The sequence below is a fragment of the Dromiciops gliroides genome, chromosome 2 (assembly GCF_019393635.1).
Source record: "Dromiciops gliroides isolate mDroGli1 chromosome 2, mDroGli1.pri, whole genome shotgun sequence".
NCBI classification, from domain to species: domain Eukaryota; kingdom Metazoa; phylum Chordata; class Mammalia; order Microbiotheria; family Microbiotheriidae; genus Dromiciops; species Dromiciops gliroides.
In genome coordinates, this window is record NC_057862.1 from 511,940,616 (window position 1) to 511,957,192 (window position 16,577).

Below are 16,577 nucleotides of genomic sequence, written 5' to 3' on the forward strand. Positions count from 1 at the left end.
AAATGCTTGTTTAATTGACTAATTCATACTCTACATCTAAATTGGCCTGTTTACTTAGGCAGCTAGTGGAACAGCATATAATGTTATGGGCCTGGAGTCAGAAGGACCTGAATTCAAATCCAGCCTCAGAAACTAGCTATATGCTTGTTCACCTGTAAAATGAGCTGGAGAAGGAAATGGAAAACTCAGTTTCCTTGCCAAGAAAACCCCAAATGAAGTTAAGAAGAGTTAAACACAATTAAAAACAACTGAACACATTTGTTCTCAGAGGGCAATAGGTTGAGTTGGTAGAGAAGTAGATTTTGGCAGCTAAGAGTGAGAGTGAGGAAGACTCATCTTCCAGAGTTGAAATCTGGGGGGATATTTTCTAGCTGTGTAACCTAGGCAAGTCATGTACCCTGTTTACCTCAGTCTTCTCATTGGGAAAATGAGCTGGAGAAGGAAATGGTATAACCCTCCAGCCTCTTTGTTTTTTGGTTTTTTGTTTGTTTTGTTTTGGCTTTTTTGTTTTTGTCTTTTGGTTTGTTTGGTGGTTGTTGTTATTGTTGTTGTTTTTAGGGCAATGAGGGTTAAATGACTTGACCAGGGTCACATAGCTAGTAAGTGTCAGTTGTCTGAGGTCAGATTTGAACTCAGGTCTTCCTGAATACAGGGCCCGTGCTTTATCCACTGTGACACCTAGCTACCCCACTCCAGTATCTTTGTGAAGGAAACCCCAAAATGGGGTCACAAAGAGTCAGACACAACTGAACAACAAATGCTTGTTTGTTTGTTTTTCAAGCACAGCTTAGGTACCACTTCTGACTGGAAGCTCTATCTGAGTCTGAGAACTCTATTTATTAACACTCTTTCCCTCTTAAAATAACTTTCTGTTATTTAGTATGTATTTATCTGTGTGTTTGTGATATCATTTCATTAGAATACAAACTGTTTAATACTAGAAGTGTTTTATATTTACCTTTGAAAATGCTACCATAGTAGCAGTTGAAGAAAAGATTATTGTCTTAGTGCAGTAATTTGACATCTGGACTGTCCTTATATGAATGTTATTTTCCTTTATATCAAGTGGAAAATTAGGCTCCCCTCACCAAACAGTATAATGTTAATAGAATAGATTTGGAATTAGGAGACCTAGAATTAAGTACCACCTCATAATTATCTATATAACCATATATGAGTTCCTTAACTTTTCTAAGTCTCATTTACCTCTTTTGTAAATTAGAATTATAGTTCTTGTACCAGTTCATAGGACTGAGACAAAAATATTTTGTAAACAACCAATGAAAAAGCATTTATTAGGAGCCTACCATGTGCCAAGTATTGTTCTAAGTGATGAAGATACAAAGCTCACAGTGTAATGGAGAAGAAAACAGACAAGTAACGATGTATAAACAAAACATATACAGGATAAATTGGGAATAGTCTCAGAGGAAATGCACAAAGGTTAAGGAGGACTTGGAAAGGCTTTTGGTAGAAGACAGAACTTTAGCTGAAACTTACAGGAAACTGGGGAAGCTAGAAGGCAGACATAAGTAGGAAAAATATTTAAAGAATGGGGGACAGTGAGTGAAAATTCAATAAAACCTTAGAATATTGCATTCATAAATGGCAATTTGTTGTAGTAAAAAGAATATTGGAGAGAACAGAGTTCAAATCTGTTTAGTATTCACTGGCTCTGCGACCACAAGCAATTAACTTAGTTTCTCTAAACTTCAATTTCCACATCATTAATTTGGAGATAACCCTCAAATATACAAAAAACCCTTGACTTCATAAATGTAGACATTCCTTTGACAATACATATCACAACATATTTAACTTTCATCCCATCGGTTTACCATAGAAGGTCTACCTATTATGATAAGGACTTTCATTTCCCTGTTTCTCACCACTTGGAACAACACTTCCTAATCTGGCACTATTTTTCTCAATAAGATTTTACAAATGAGTCATTATTCTAAACTGACATTGCCCTTGATTGTCATATTTTTTGTTTGGCAAGTAAGTCAAGTGTTTGCTGACTAGAGAGATTTTATTACCTTTTTTTCTGCTTGTTATGGCAAATTACGTTGATTAAATTCTATGTGAAATTACTGTCATCAATAGCAATGTCTTTCATCTTTCTGTAACTCATTTTGTGCCATCAACATTTTTCTTAAACATGTCAGGTTGGGGTTGTTTTAAATGAATACCATGTCTGTTTCTCATTTTCATTCTTCCATCTAGGTTTTTTATGAATTATAATCTTTGCTTTAACATCTGATTCAGGAATTCAGTCAGTAAAGAATGATTTCTCATTTGCTAACATATAATCAATTTCATTTATTAATGATTTTATTAATTGCTCATATGTCCAGCACCTTCTAACTTTTTCTTGGAGAAAATATTTGTATGTAAAGCATCTGTGCAGTTTCTAGATTGCTTTATTTCTTATTCTTCATCCATTTTCCAAAGTATAGTTTCAGCATCCTCAATTATTCCCACCTGTGATTTGAATTTCTTGAGCATCCATCTATCTCTATCTATCTCTATCTCTATCTCTATCTCTATCTCTATCTCTATCTCTATCTCTATCTCTATCTCTATCTCTATCTCTATCTCTATCTCTATCTCTATCTCTGTCTCTATCTCTATCTCTATCCAAACACATACACACGCAAATATATATATATATAATCAGCTTTTGCATAATTTCTCTAATTTTCTTAATTATCAAAGATTTGTGCAGAATTTGTAATTATTTTTATGTTGTGCTTTTTGCAAATATTTACCATTAGTCCTGTAGTACAGGGCTTCTTAAAGTTTTTTCTATTCGTGACCCCATTTCACCTGAGAAATTTTTACATGACCCCAGGTATATAGGTATATAAAATAGGTATACATAACCTTTTCCTGTTGCCAAAATTTTCCCAACCCCCAACATTCAGTTATGCAACCCCATATGGAATTGAGATCCACAGTTTAAAAAGCTTTGCTAAAGTATTAAATGACCAAATATTCTATGAAAATATGTTTCTTGTTCTTTTTCCAAATGATAAAACTTCCAGGAACATTTTGACCCATCCTTTCTCAGCTGCCACTTTTAACTTTTTTTTTTAACCATTTCTTTTATGTTAAGAATATAAGAAACTGATATAATTTGCATACATCTCTTCTTTATTCACACAATATCCCTCCAAGTTTTGGTCCTCATCATCTATCACTTGTTTTCTTATTCAGTCATTTCAGTTGTACTTGACTCTTTGTGATCCCATATTGGAATTTTCTTAGCAAAGATACTGTAGTGGTTTGCCATTTCCTTTACAGCTCATTTTATAGATGAAGAAACTGAAGCAAACAGGGTTAAGTGACTTGCCCAGGGTGCCACAGCTAGTAAATGTCTAATGCCAGATTTCAGCTCATGAAAATATCTTCCTGATTCCAAGCCCAGTGCTCTATCTGCTGTGTAACTTAGCAGACCCATCTATCACTTTTGCAAAAACCTAACATGGACTTCCTACCACAGGGCACTCCCCAATCCAGTCTATCCACACAGTCATTACCAGTGATTTTCCTAAAATCCACACTGCCACACATACTTAATAAATGCCTATGGATTCTTGTTATCTCTAGGATCAAATATAAACCCCTTGGTCTAACATTTAAAGCTCTTTACAATTTTGGCTCTTGCTACCGTCATATTCTTTTGCATTGTTTTCCTCTATGTACTTTCTGGTCCAGCCACACTAGCTTATTATCTATTCATCACACCCAACAAAACAGCCCTTATCTCACAAACCTTTGTACTACTTGTCATCTATTCCTGGAATACTCTCCTTCTACAACTCTGTGTGTATGTGTGTGTGTGTGTGTGTGTGTGTGTGTGTGTGTGTGTGGCAATTGGGGTTAAGTGACTTGCCCAGGGTCACACAGCCACTGAGTGTCAAGGGTCTGAGGCCGGATTTGAACTCAGGTCCTCCTGAATTCAGGGGCAGTGCTCTATCCACTGCACCACCTAGCTGCCCCCACAACTCATTCTTAAAATTCCTGGTTCCCTTCAAAGTTTGGCTCAAGTGCTGAGTGGCGGTGGCTTCAGGAATGGTAAGATGCCTCATATTGGAGAGAAGTTTTGTCTATGTCTTCTGCAGTGACATTGATCCATGGAGAGCTGCACTTAAGGAGAACTTCATGAGGCCTTCACAAAAGGAGAAAAGGACTCCTAAGGCCTGGAGTCTTGAAAGGCCCCTTGGTTCTACCTGTTCTCAACATATGCACATATACTTGACTACCTTTGTATTTTATTTTATTTTATTATTTTCTAAATTTTTTTTGTGGGGCAATGAGGGTTAAGTGACTTGCCCAGTGTCACACAGCTAATAACTCTCAAATGTCTGAGGCCAGACCTGAACTCAGGTCCTCCTTTAATCCAGGGCCAGTGCCCTATCCACTGTGCCACCTAGATGCCCCTACCTTTGTATTTTAAAAGTGAGATCCCTATCCCTGTGGAATTCATGTGTGTGTGTATGTGTGTGCATACACATCTGCTTTAGGGACAATTTTGTTTTGTACCAACTATCTTAATGATTTCTCAATAAACCCTTTTGCCAAAAGCAAATTGATGTCAATTGGTTGACTAATACTGGAGAGTTAAAGGGGGATTAAGATCTATGATGTTAAGGGGAAAAAAAAAAAAAACAACCCTCAGGATTACCCTTGGAATTTTGGAAGGAGTGGTATTCAGCTGTTACCTAGAGATCCAGCCTGTAATTTTGGTCATAGTTTGCAGGAGTGAGCCCAAAGGGAGTGTTATGTTTAAATACTTATTGTTTTCTCCATTAGAATATAAACTCTTTGGACACAGGGATTCTTTTCTTTCTGTCTTTTCATCTCCAGCACAGCATTTGATACAAATACCTAATTTGTAGGTAATTGATGGATTCTTCCAGGAGTATGACACTAACAAATGGACTAACAGTGTGACAATAGAAGTGTTTTAACCTCTGAGTCCCAGTTATGTCCTGGTCATTGGTCAGGTATATTGGATTTAGAATACCAGTAGTTAAGGTAATGTTTATAAATGATCTAAAAAATGTGTGATCTTTAATAGACTTGTCCCTTTTTCCTACATTGACATGGTGGGATTATAAAGGAACTGCCCAGAACTGAGGTTCATTTTAAACTTTTCTTTTTCTCATAGATTTCTATGGCCTGATGATTCATCACCAAGTAGCCAACTATTCTGGTGATGAGTTTATCTATTTAGTTTCTTTGAGGTTCTCATCTCTCTTGAGGTGATGAGATTTTCTATTATCTACACTGTAATTAAAGAATCATTGACAATAATCTCCCACAATGGCTCTGAAGATCAATGAAATAATGTATATAAGGTGTTTTAGGCACCTTGACATGATATAGAAAAATCAATAATTATTCATGATGTGAGTTATTTTTCCTAGACTTCTTCCCCCTAAATGCAACAAACTGAGTGGATGATGTTTATTTGATAGATAGATATCTAAGAGATGAAAGATGTTAATTAAATATACATGCAGATATGGGAATCTACTTTGATTTTGGTTGTTTTGCTTTGCCTTCTAAATTTGGGTAAACCTGCAACATTTCCCCAAAGGATTTTTTAAATAATGTTCATTCTTACTATATTGTATCAAAAGTACATAGATTTCTCTAATAATATGTTCTGCCTTCCTTTCTTGTTGTTTTTCTTATTTTCCTGAGTTTAGTTCCTGATTTTAACTCAAATAAGATTTTCAAATTTTTTGAGGTCATAGACTTTACACTATGAAGGACTTTGCTAAAATTTGAGCAGCTATAAAACTTTATAATATACTTTCTGATATGGTCGTCGCCTACATTTGGGAACAACTGCATTGTTACAGAGTAAAGCTAAGAATATAATTTAGAAATAGAAGGAAGACAAGGATTTTATTTAGAAAAAAAATTAACACAAAAATATAAACTATGAAAAATGCCAATGATTTCCCTACTAGGATTCTATGAAAAAATGTCTAAGAATTACACTGTTATCCAACTTCAAGGCTATTGTTTCAAATCAGTTTGCTATGTCAGCCTCAAAAATATTGCAAATCTTAAGTAAACTATTTAAGTCATTTCATCATCAAAGAATTTTAAAGCTTCAGTATCTCTCTTGTTGGCTGCATATGGTATTACTCTTCCAAAGAATTGAATTTGACTAATCTGACATGGGAGGGAGGCCCTGAATGTAGTTTCTTAATAAATATGGTCCTCTGTGGCAAATTGCTAATATTTATGCTTGGTACTCCTAATTTGGAGATATTTGTTAAATTCCATTTGTTCTATACAAATAGAACAGGCATAAAGTACTTTTGTTGAGGATGCCTTGTAGCATGACTTGCAAGGTCATAAATTAATACCTCTCTCCTCTATTGTAGTATACTCAATCACACCCTTCTGGGGTCTTTTGTTTGCACAAAACATTTCATCCTCTAGAGTAAAAAGAAGTGGGGGGGGGGGAGGTTTGGATAGGGGGGCGGAGAAAGAGAGAGAGAGAGAGAGAGAGAGAGAGAGAGAGAGAGAGAGAGAGAGAGCGAGTGAGCTGGGGGATCAGGCCTTGGTAAGTAAGTAAAATGATAGATCCTAAAAATCATTTTAATAGTGCTCATATAGCTAATCATTTTGCTAACAGCCCTGTTAAAATATGAAATTTGTAATGATTTAGTAAATATGTTTACATTTTTTATGTTCTATATAGAAGAGAGGTACAATGGAATCAATGTTGGAGAACTTCGATTCAAATTTCAGCTTTACCATTTAGTAGGTAGATAGAGTGCCAGGCCTGGGGTGAAGAAGATTTTTCTTCATGAGTTCAAATCTGGCCTGATTCTTACTGTGTGACTGTGGGCAAGTCAATTAACCTTGTTTGTCTCTGTTTCCTATCTGTAAAATGAGGTAGAGAAGGAAATGGACAGACCACTCAAGTATCTTTGCCAATTAAACCCCCAATGACTGAACAACAAAAACAACAGTTTGATTTCCAATTTCATCATTTAACAAAGATTACTGTCTCCAAAGTTCCTATTGGTCTCTTAATTGCCAAATCTAATATCCTTTTCTCAGTCTTCTTCCTTCTTGACCTCTCTATAGCCTTTAAGTTTGTCAGTAACCCTCTCTTCTTGATAATCTCTTCCTTTGGGATTTTTGAGACCCTTCTGTCTCCTTTTTCTTTTTCTATCTGCCCATTCTTTCTCAGGCTCCTTTGGTGGATCTTCATCCAGGTCATGTCCCCTGACTATAGGGAGGATGTCCCACGCTTCTGTCCTGGGCCCTCTTATGTGTCAATACTATTTTATTTGGTGACTTTATAGGCTTCAATGGATTCAAGTACCATCTCTAAGCTGATGATTCTCAAAGCTACTTATTCAGCTCAAACCTCTATTCTTCCCTCTAGTCTCATATCTTCAACTATCTATTGGACATTTTGAAATAAAAACCTCAAACTGAATATATCGAAAATGGAACTCCACCTTTCTTCCCCAAACCTCCCCTTTTCCAAATTTGCCTATTACTGTCTAGGGGCAATACCATCTTTCCAGTCACTAAGGCTCATACCTCCCATATGCAAGGACAAGGATGACAAAGTGTTATCCTTGACTCCTGACTCACATTCCCCTTATCCAATCAAATGCCAAGGCTTGTCAATTTTACCTTCACAAAATCTCATGAGTATGCCCCCTTTTCTCCTCTGACATCGTCACCACCCTAGTTCAGGCCCCTATCAACTCATACCTAGACTATTGCACTGTAGCCTATTTGACTCAACTGTCAAAGTGATCTTCCTAAAGCACAGCTTTAAAGCACAGTATCTCCCCAGTCAATAAAATCAGTGGCTCCCTATGACCTTCATGATCAAATATAAAATCATCTGTTGGGCACTAGAAGCTCTTCATAGTCTTGTCCCTCTCTACCTTTCCTAGCTTCTTATACTTTATATTCCCCCATGTACTCTGCAATCTAGTAACACTGCCCTCCTTTCTGTTCTTTGTCCAAGATATTCTGCCTTCCTACACTGGACATTTTTCCTGACTGTTCTTCGTGCTGGGAATATTCTCCCTTCTCATCTCTGCCTCCTGCCTTCGCTGGTTTCTTTTAAGTCCCAGATCAAAGCCCCACCTTCTACAGCAAGCCTTTTCTGATCCCCCTTAATTCTAATGCCTTCCCTCTGTTAATTATATCCAATTTATCCTGTATATAGCCTCTTTGTACACAGGTGTTTTCTTGTTGTCTTCCCCATTAGACTGGGAGCTCCTTGAGAGCAGGAATTATTTTTCTTTCCTTGCACATCCACTACTTAGCACAGTGCCTGGAACATAACAGATACTTCTTCTTTTTTTTTTTTTTTAATTTATTTTTAGTGAGGCAATTGGGGTTGTGACTTGCCCAGGGTCACACAGCTAGTAAGTGTTAAGTGTCTGAGGCCGGATTTGAACTCAGGTACTCCTGACTCCAGGGCCGGTGCTTTGTCCACTGAGCCACCTAGCTGCCCCTATAACAGATACTTCTTATATGTTTATTTATTTACTAATCTCTTTGGGCTTCAGTTTCCTACTCTGTAAATAGAGATTGGACATGAATAGATGATGTGTAAGACTCTATTTCTAAATATGTGAGCCTATATGTCTGTGTGTATATTTGTACATATGTATAAGTGTGTATATGCCTATATGTGTGTATATATGTATAAGTAGTTATATATTGTATATATGTTCTGCATATGTATTTGCATTTATGCTATGAAACGTTTGAGTTTTGTGTGTATGTGTGAGTGATCTGCTAATATTTCAGTATGACTTGCAGCAAAGCTCAAGGATCAATTCCTCATCCAGCTAAGTCCCAAGTAGTAAATGAGATAAATTATGTATCTTCTGGAATTCTAGTTCTTTAGGGCAGTTTGATATCCATTTGAAAAGAAGGTATGCAAAGGTGGAAGGAGCTAAATCCTTAAATTGGAGGAGGGAAAACCATTTTTTACTTAGAAATCACAGTGGAACTATTTGTATTATTGCCTATTTTTCTTTCATTTTTGTGATAACTTGACTCTCAGGAAAATTAGTATATCATTCCATTTAACTGCTAGACATTGAGCTCAATGGGCCACTGAGGACGTGTAAAGTGTTCTTTTCCCTCTCAGCACCGATATGAATAGGGGACAGCTGGCTCTGAATTTTAAAGGCAATATGAATTAATCATTTCAGGGAAGCCCTCTTAAAATGTGATATTTGTAATGATTGGTTAAATATGTTTACATTTTTATGTGGGGCATAGCACTTTTCAGCATTTTAGAAATTCGCAGATGGTTCACAGAAACTTTAGCAAAAAAAAAACCCCAAAAGACAAACCTAATTCTAGATGCCTTTTTTTTTGAGAGACAGTCACTTTGCAGCAAAGCAACCTAGAATTTGTCATAATAATAATTGATTCCTTTGTGAGAAAACCTCCAAATACATTAGGTATATATCATAACCGCTCTTATTTTAAAAGTATTAAAACAATAGTTAGGCACAATGTTCAATATTTTCCCAATACTCATTTTTCTCACTTTGACAGGGATTATTTTCACTCAGATGTCAGTACTTTCAAACTCTACACTTAAAAGTCTGATACTTTATCAAAATTTTCAGTCTTTGTTAAGAAATCTAGTCACTTCAATTAGTTGATAGACCAAATGAATTTTCTTCTTTTCACACACACACGCACAGACACACACACACACACACACACATGCACACTTCCTCTATCATGTGAGGCAAGAAAATAATTTAAAAACAAAAAAAAATCACCCAAAAGATGGAAATCTAAAATTAAATATTTAATTAGAACTTTGATTTTGCTTTCAAGATAGGTGGCATTGCACAGGCTATATTACACTCTCTTTATATATATATTTTTTATTTTTATTATTTTTTGCCAAAAAAGATATTGTTCATTTTAACAGGCCACTTGAATATTAATACATGTTGTAATAGGATTGGAACTGAAAATCAGCTAGAGATGGTACATTTTACATTATTGGGAAATTACATTTTTATTGTAAAAACATTTATTTTTTTAACAATTTACCTACATTAATCAAAAAATTACAGCATATTTAATAATTTTACAAATTCTTCATAAAAAATATATCTCTGTACAAAAAGTTCTTTTGCACCTACTTCATGTCAGCAGCATGTAGTGAAATGACAAGATGGATTACTGGGAATGAAGATGGGGTTGACTTGATCGTAATGCCAGCGTTCTTTTTTCCCCTTTTATAATAGCTTTGTGTTGTAGTCTGTTTACAAAATATTTTACAGAAGAAAAAAAAAATTATTGCAGCTAGCCTGGAGAAAGGCAAGATGTGTGGAACAAGCAGCAGCTTTAAACAGCTTTGAAGCACATAACCTGTTTTAGCATGTTGTTTCCCGCCCCCCTCCCCCTCCCCCCCAATGGAGTCTGGTCAACTTTAGGGAAATCTTCTCTAGATACCTCAGCAAGCACATTTCCTGACTTTTGGAGCAGCATCCCTCAAAAATCTCTCAGAAGACTGGGTAGGGAACTGAACATACAGCCTACAGAAAAAAAAAAACTGTAGGTGAAATTCTCACAAGAGAATTAGAAAGTAAAAATTAAACTTTTTAAAACATTCAGAATTTATAACTAAAGGGAAATCTGAGTTGTACACACACACATGCACACGCACGCACTCACATACATTCACACTTTCTGTCACCTGATACATAATTTCTTTTATCTATCTATTGCCATCTCAGGATTCCTTATTTCATCGACCAGCAAGTCAGGAGTGTGGGAGCAGAAAGCATCCATTCAGGCTCTGAAGTCAGCATTTTGCACCTGGTTTGAATGACTCAAGCTTAGATATATACATTTTATATATATGTATATACATAGTGTGTGAATGTGTTTGTGTGTGTGTGTGTGTGTGTGTGTGTGTGTGTATGAGTGTGTGGATGTGTGTGGTAACCCTGTTCTCACTTGTACAGAAAATCCACAAAGGTTCTGATGATATTCTATGGGTCAGACACTCAATACTATGTCTACTGGTGTTGTCCATTCTATTGAGAGACACTGAGAGAGGACGCAAACTCCAGAAGTGCTATCAAGTTGGACATTTGTTCAGAGAATACACTGTATTCATAACACTTTTCACCAGCAAAACTGAAATGCAAAAGAAAATTGGAAGATATCCACTTAAAAATGTATGCCCTTTCAATAAAGAGCAAACACTTGGATGCCCTATGACTGAAAGCACGTGACTGAAAGTGTCAATGCAAAAGGTCTATCTTTTTTGAAACCTTGACATTTTTTTTCCAAACCTTATTTTCATACCTTGAAGCTATACTTTTAATGGACTGATACTTTAAAAAATCTTAAATAAATAGCTGGATAATGGTCTAGTATGCATTGTACAAAGTGTGTATTTAAGAAACCTTCATTGAATTGAATTGAATATAAACCCCTTGTCAAAGAGAAGACCTTTAGAAACAATATTTCCCATTTCCTTTACTACCAATTAGGAATTCAGGGAAAGGAATTTTCAGCGTGTAAAATTTAAATGTTAAGAACTTAAGAACACAAAACTTAAAAGTTTGTAATCATTTTATCAAAATATAGAACTCAATGCTAATGAACAGTCATTTTGAACTTCAGACCCATACACACATCCAAAAAATTTTTCCCCTTCCTTCATGTTGTGGTTCTGTCCCCTTTGAATTTCATAAGTATTCTTTAATTCATAATTCAGCTACATGGATTCCTGTGATTTTTAAAATTATTATATTATCTTTTTAACTGGGGGATTACAAAGCATGAAGCAGAGATGTGGTTAATAAAGAAAATTATGTGAACCAAGGTCAGCAGTGTTGCTTTTTTTTCCACCAAAAAAAAAATATTATTTTGATACTGACAATTCCCACTGGGTTCTGTGTGCTAGCAGACTATATTGTCTTTCATGCAATATCAAAAAATGATGCCCCGTCAAAAGGAAGAATGGCCGTAATGTAAAAGGGAAGACTGTATTGTGAGCTGAAACTCACAGATTTTGTGAGCTATCTAAAATAAATTACTATTCACATTTTTACACGGCAGGCAGCAATTGCTGCCAACCCCCCTGCTGTTAAATAGGATGATACTGACAATAAGTGATTGACAATGGTACAATCAAAAGGAAAAAAAAAATTCTGGAAGTGAAGGTGGACTTTTTTTCTCCCTTTCTTCACATGCCCAATGGTTTTATCTATATAAGTGGAGCAAAAAAAAAAAATTGAATAAAAGTAAACCCAAAAATCTAATCGGTATCACATTTGTTTTCAAATCTGTGCCAAATCTGGGGAATATTTTCTAACAGGTCAACAAAAAACTGACCATGGAATGCTGAGCTTGACAATGTGAGATAATGCTTATATACAATGGACAGTGTGTAGAAACCCTGTATACATAGTTTGTATCAGAATTTTAGTCATTCAGAACACACTAGTGCAAAAAATTGTGCATCAAAAATTCTTCAATACAACAGCTGACTGGGAAATTTGCAGACTGCCCTATGTATGAACATTGGAGACATACTGTGAGTTTGTCCAACTGCAAGAGCATCTCAGTGATGTCACCAAAAAACCTTTGTAGGTGTGTGCATCTACCAGAAAGTTTTCTTCTCTTTTAGGAAAGCTTTTTTTTTTTCTTCAGAACATTTCTGTTCATGGGGATTAAAACAAAACATAACCAACAAAAACATACAGTGGTGCTCTTATTTTGTTATGGCACCCAAAGGATATATCCAAGTGCCCGAAAGATTGCATTGAAAGGCATCCCAGTCACATACGAATATGAAAGTCTGAGGCATTAAGTATGACAAATTGGCATGACTTGGCAGTCTTCCTTAAGTGTGCCTTGATTTCAAGCAGATGCAGCCAAGCACTTTTAATCCACTTTCAAGAATGAAGATGGTGTCTTTGATTTGATCCCCAGAAGACTCTGACCCATTTCACTAGGAATTTCAGCTGCATGTATATGCCAGGAGATGTTCAAGATTACCGCAGCGAAGCCAAGAGTAGAAGGGAGAGTGGTATATGGCACCAAAGGAATTACTGCTTGTCCATCAGAGGTATGGCTATGAATCAGTCATTTTGGGGGCACTGAAGGCTATACCACTGTACAAACTGTGTTCAGAGTTGTGTCAAACCTCACAGCTTTTGCCTCTGTGGGTTTTAAGTTTGTATCATACATAGGATTTTCAAATGAAGCTTGTCCATTACTGTTTTCATGTCCAGCATAGCCATTATACTGTACTTTTGGTCTTGTTCTGTAAAGGAAGAGGAGTGAGAATAGGAATTAATAGTTGAAAACTTGAGTCTTAAGACAAACTTTTTTTTTTTCAGGGCAATGAGTATTAAGTGACTTGCCCAAGGTCACACAGCTAGTAAGTGTCAAGTGTCTGAGGCTGGATTTGAACTCAGGGACTCCTAGCTGCCCCCAAGACAAACATTTTACTTGCCATAATATTAGTATATGTTAAAATCAGGATAAGCATTTCATAAAATGTTGTATCAGTAGATAGGCCATAGCATACCTTAGGTTAGTTACAATAGGAATATGATAGGATAATGGAATCACAGGTTTAGAATTAGAAATGATCTTGTAGAACATTTAATCTAATCATTCTCAAAGTTTTGGGTTTCTCTTAAAAATTATTGAGTACCCCAATGTAATTTTGTTTATTTGGCTGTGAGCAAATAATGGGATTTGGCAGATACTCAAAATCTCACTTGGAGATTAATCTAAACTGATTGAATTACGTGAGAGTGATTGACTGCTGATTAGCCTACTTTAAGTTAATTAGATTGTAACCACACCTGTCTGGCCCTTAAAGAGCTACTGTTCTCAGAAGCTAAAGACTTTGAATTTAATTTGAGACCACCTTCAAGTCCAGTGAACCAATGGATTTGGATGATGGTAACCAATCAACTTGAAGCAGTGTGTAAGGACTGCCTCTGCTCCAGAACCATAAAAAGCTTTCACACTCAGTTTGAGGAGAGTTTGTGATTGAAACAGGCTCATGGAAGAGTACTTGAGGAAGAATGGGACCAGGCTAGAATTCTAGGCTAGATAGGCTTTTTCTTAACTTTCTGAACTCCATGTGAATACCTAGTATGCTTTAATAAATGCTTAATGCCCAAAGACTGGTGCTAAAGCTTCTAATCTAAGGTGACCACACATTAGATGTTTTAGACAACACATGTAGAATTTTAGCCACTCAGATGACTTATATGTATATATTTATATTTTATTCAGGTCTTAATAGTTACTGTATTTGATTTTTTTTTTTTTTGCAGGGCAATGAGGTTTAAGTGACTTGCCCAGGGTCACATAGCTAGTAAGGGTCAAGTGTCTGAGGTCAGATTTGAACTCAGGTCCTCCTGAATCCGGAGCTGGTGCTTTATCTACTGCAGCACTTAGTTTGCCCCTGTATTTGAAATTAAAACTGAAATTCCCTAGTTTGGAACTTTTACTTAAATTATTTATTTTTATTCCATTTACTTAATCTATTTAATTCCCACTTTTATTCTTTCTTTTCCCTTTTTTAGTTAAGGTCCATTAACTTGGCTTATTATTTTAGTCTTCCTTTCTAGATTATTCAGAAATTGTATTAATAGATTCATGCACTACAACCTTATTTATTCCTTTTGTTAAATCTTTTTTTGTTTTCATCATGGGTTTAAAGCTTCTTGAAGTATTGAGTTTAATTTCCCTTTTCAAACTAATGTCTTTGTTATTGCCTTTATAGACTGTGCTCTCATTCCTCACACTTAGAGATATCAATTATTGAGGACAAAATAAGGGAATCATAAAAATCAAAGGTCTAGGGTTATATTTATTATAGACAAATTTGGCATTGAATGTTCAACTCAAAATACTAAATATTTAGCTTCATTTTCTCCTCTGGCTTCTAAGGGTAGAAAAACAAGCCTCAAGAAGTCATGGATAGAAATTCTTTCTCCTGAACATTTCCATTTCTCTGGTAAAATGGAACTATATTATTCAGCTTTTCATACTACATCAGGGGTTCTTAAGGTAGGTCCATTAACTTGGCTTATTATTTTTAACTTTAAATATTTTGATATTTTTATTTCAATATATTTGATTTCTTTCATATCATGCATTTTATTGTAAGCATCTGAAAACATTATTCTGATAAGCGGTTCATAGGCTTCACCAAACTGCCAAAGGAGTCCATCATACTTACAAGATGTTCTAAAAACAAAACAAAACAAAAACAACCCTGTCTTAGAGAGTTGCCTGGGGCACTACGAAATTAAGTGCCTTTCCTAGCATCACCAAGCCAATATTTTTAAGAGGGAAACTGTGAACCCAGGTCTTCCTGGCTTTGCGGCCACTTCTCTATTCATTGTGTCAGACTATAATGTTATGCTGCTATATTAGTATCTATATTAAAACAAACAAATAATCTAGAAACATATTTCACAAAATGAAAGAATGTTAGATTAAAAGGCCATCTGATATGACATGCCACTTCAAGTATGAAATCCCCTTCCACAATAGCCTCAACATCTGGGCATTTAGTTCCTGCTTGAATAATACCAGTGAGAGAGAACTCATTAGTCTTTTCTTGTAAGAAATGCCTAGTTACTTTAAAAAAATCTTTCGTCATATTCAATCTTACCACAAAGATTCAGGAATTTCTCTTTTATGGTCTACTGGCTTTCTTCTCTTAAATGTATATTGTTTGGGGTTGGTCAACTGGCTTTGTGGGTTGGAGAACCACTTATGTTATTTTAGTATAAGAAGAGAATATTCCTAAGTATTATAATTATATGATTATATAGTATAGTATAGTTAGAAAGCTGACTCAATTACATTCTCAAAGATTTGACCATGACAGTTTGTTTATACAATACCTGTGTTTGTAGAGGTAAAATGCAAAACCTGATAAAATGAGCGCAAAGAATGGAACTAGAATGGCAGCTGCAACAGAACTGCTATTTGTGCCATAATAATTATTTGAAGAATCTGGATCTATACTTAAAGGACCTGAAAAAGAAAAAGGAAAAAAAATCTTTAATATGCAATTGTGGAAAAAATTAGTTAAGAAATTAAAATTTTTAATGATCAACTTATTTGGTAAAGTTCTAAAAATCCTCTATATCTGGCCTTAACTTATTTTCCCATATTCCCTGTATAATATTTCCCTTTACCTACTCTGAGAGCCACTTAAACAGAGTTTTTCTCTGTTCTTTACAGATGACTTTATATACATATACATATAAAATTTATATATGTATGTGTGTGACATATATATAATATTCATATATATTAATGACTACATGGTCATTCCTCCAGGCTTGGAATGCAGCTCCTTCTCAGTTTGGTCATTGAGTTTCTCTCTTTAAGATTCAGTTCAAGCACCTACTTTCTTTATGACATCTTTCCTGTTATCTCCAATTTCCAGTGCCCTCCCTCCTAAACAGCCTTTATTACATTGTATTCACTTGTATTCTACTTATTCTTATAAATTGGTATTTATATTTGGT

The 16,577-nt window shown here is 35.4% G+C and overlaps 1 protein-coding gene across 1 annotated transcript in view; it reads right to left on the reverse strand.

Moving 5' to 3' along the window:
* Nucleotides 1–10,461: 10,461 nt before the first annotated feature.
* CSMD1 (CUB and Sushi multiple domains 1) overlaps nt 10,462–16,577 on the reverse strand; it is a 2,580,735-nt gene continuing 2,574,619 nt past the window's right edge. Inside the window, 2 exon segments of the mRNA XM_043985743.1 lie at nt 10,462–13,330; nt 15,945–16,077. Coding sequence (XP_043841678.1) covers nt 13,171–13,330; nt 15,945–16,077 — 293 coding nt within the window. The 3' untranslated portion in view covers nt 10,462–13,170.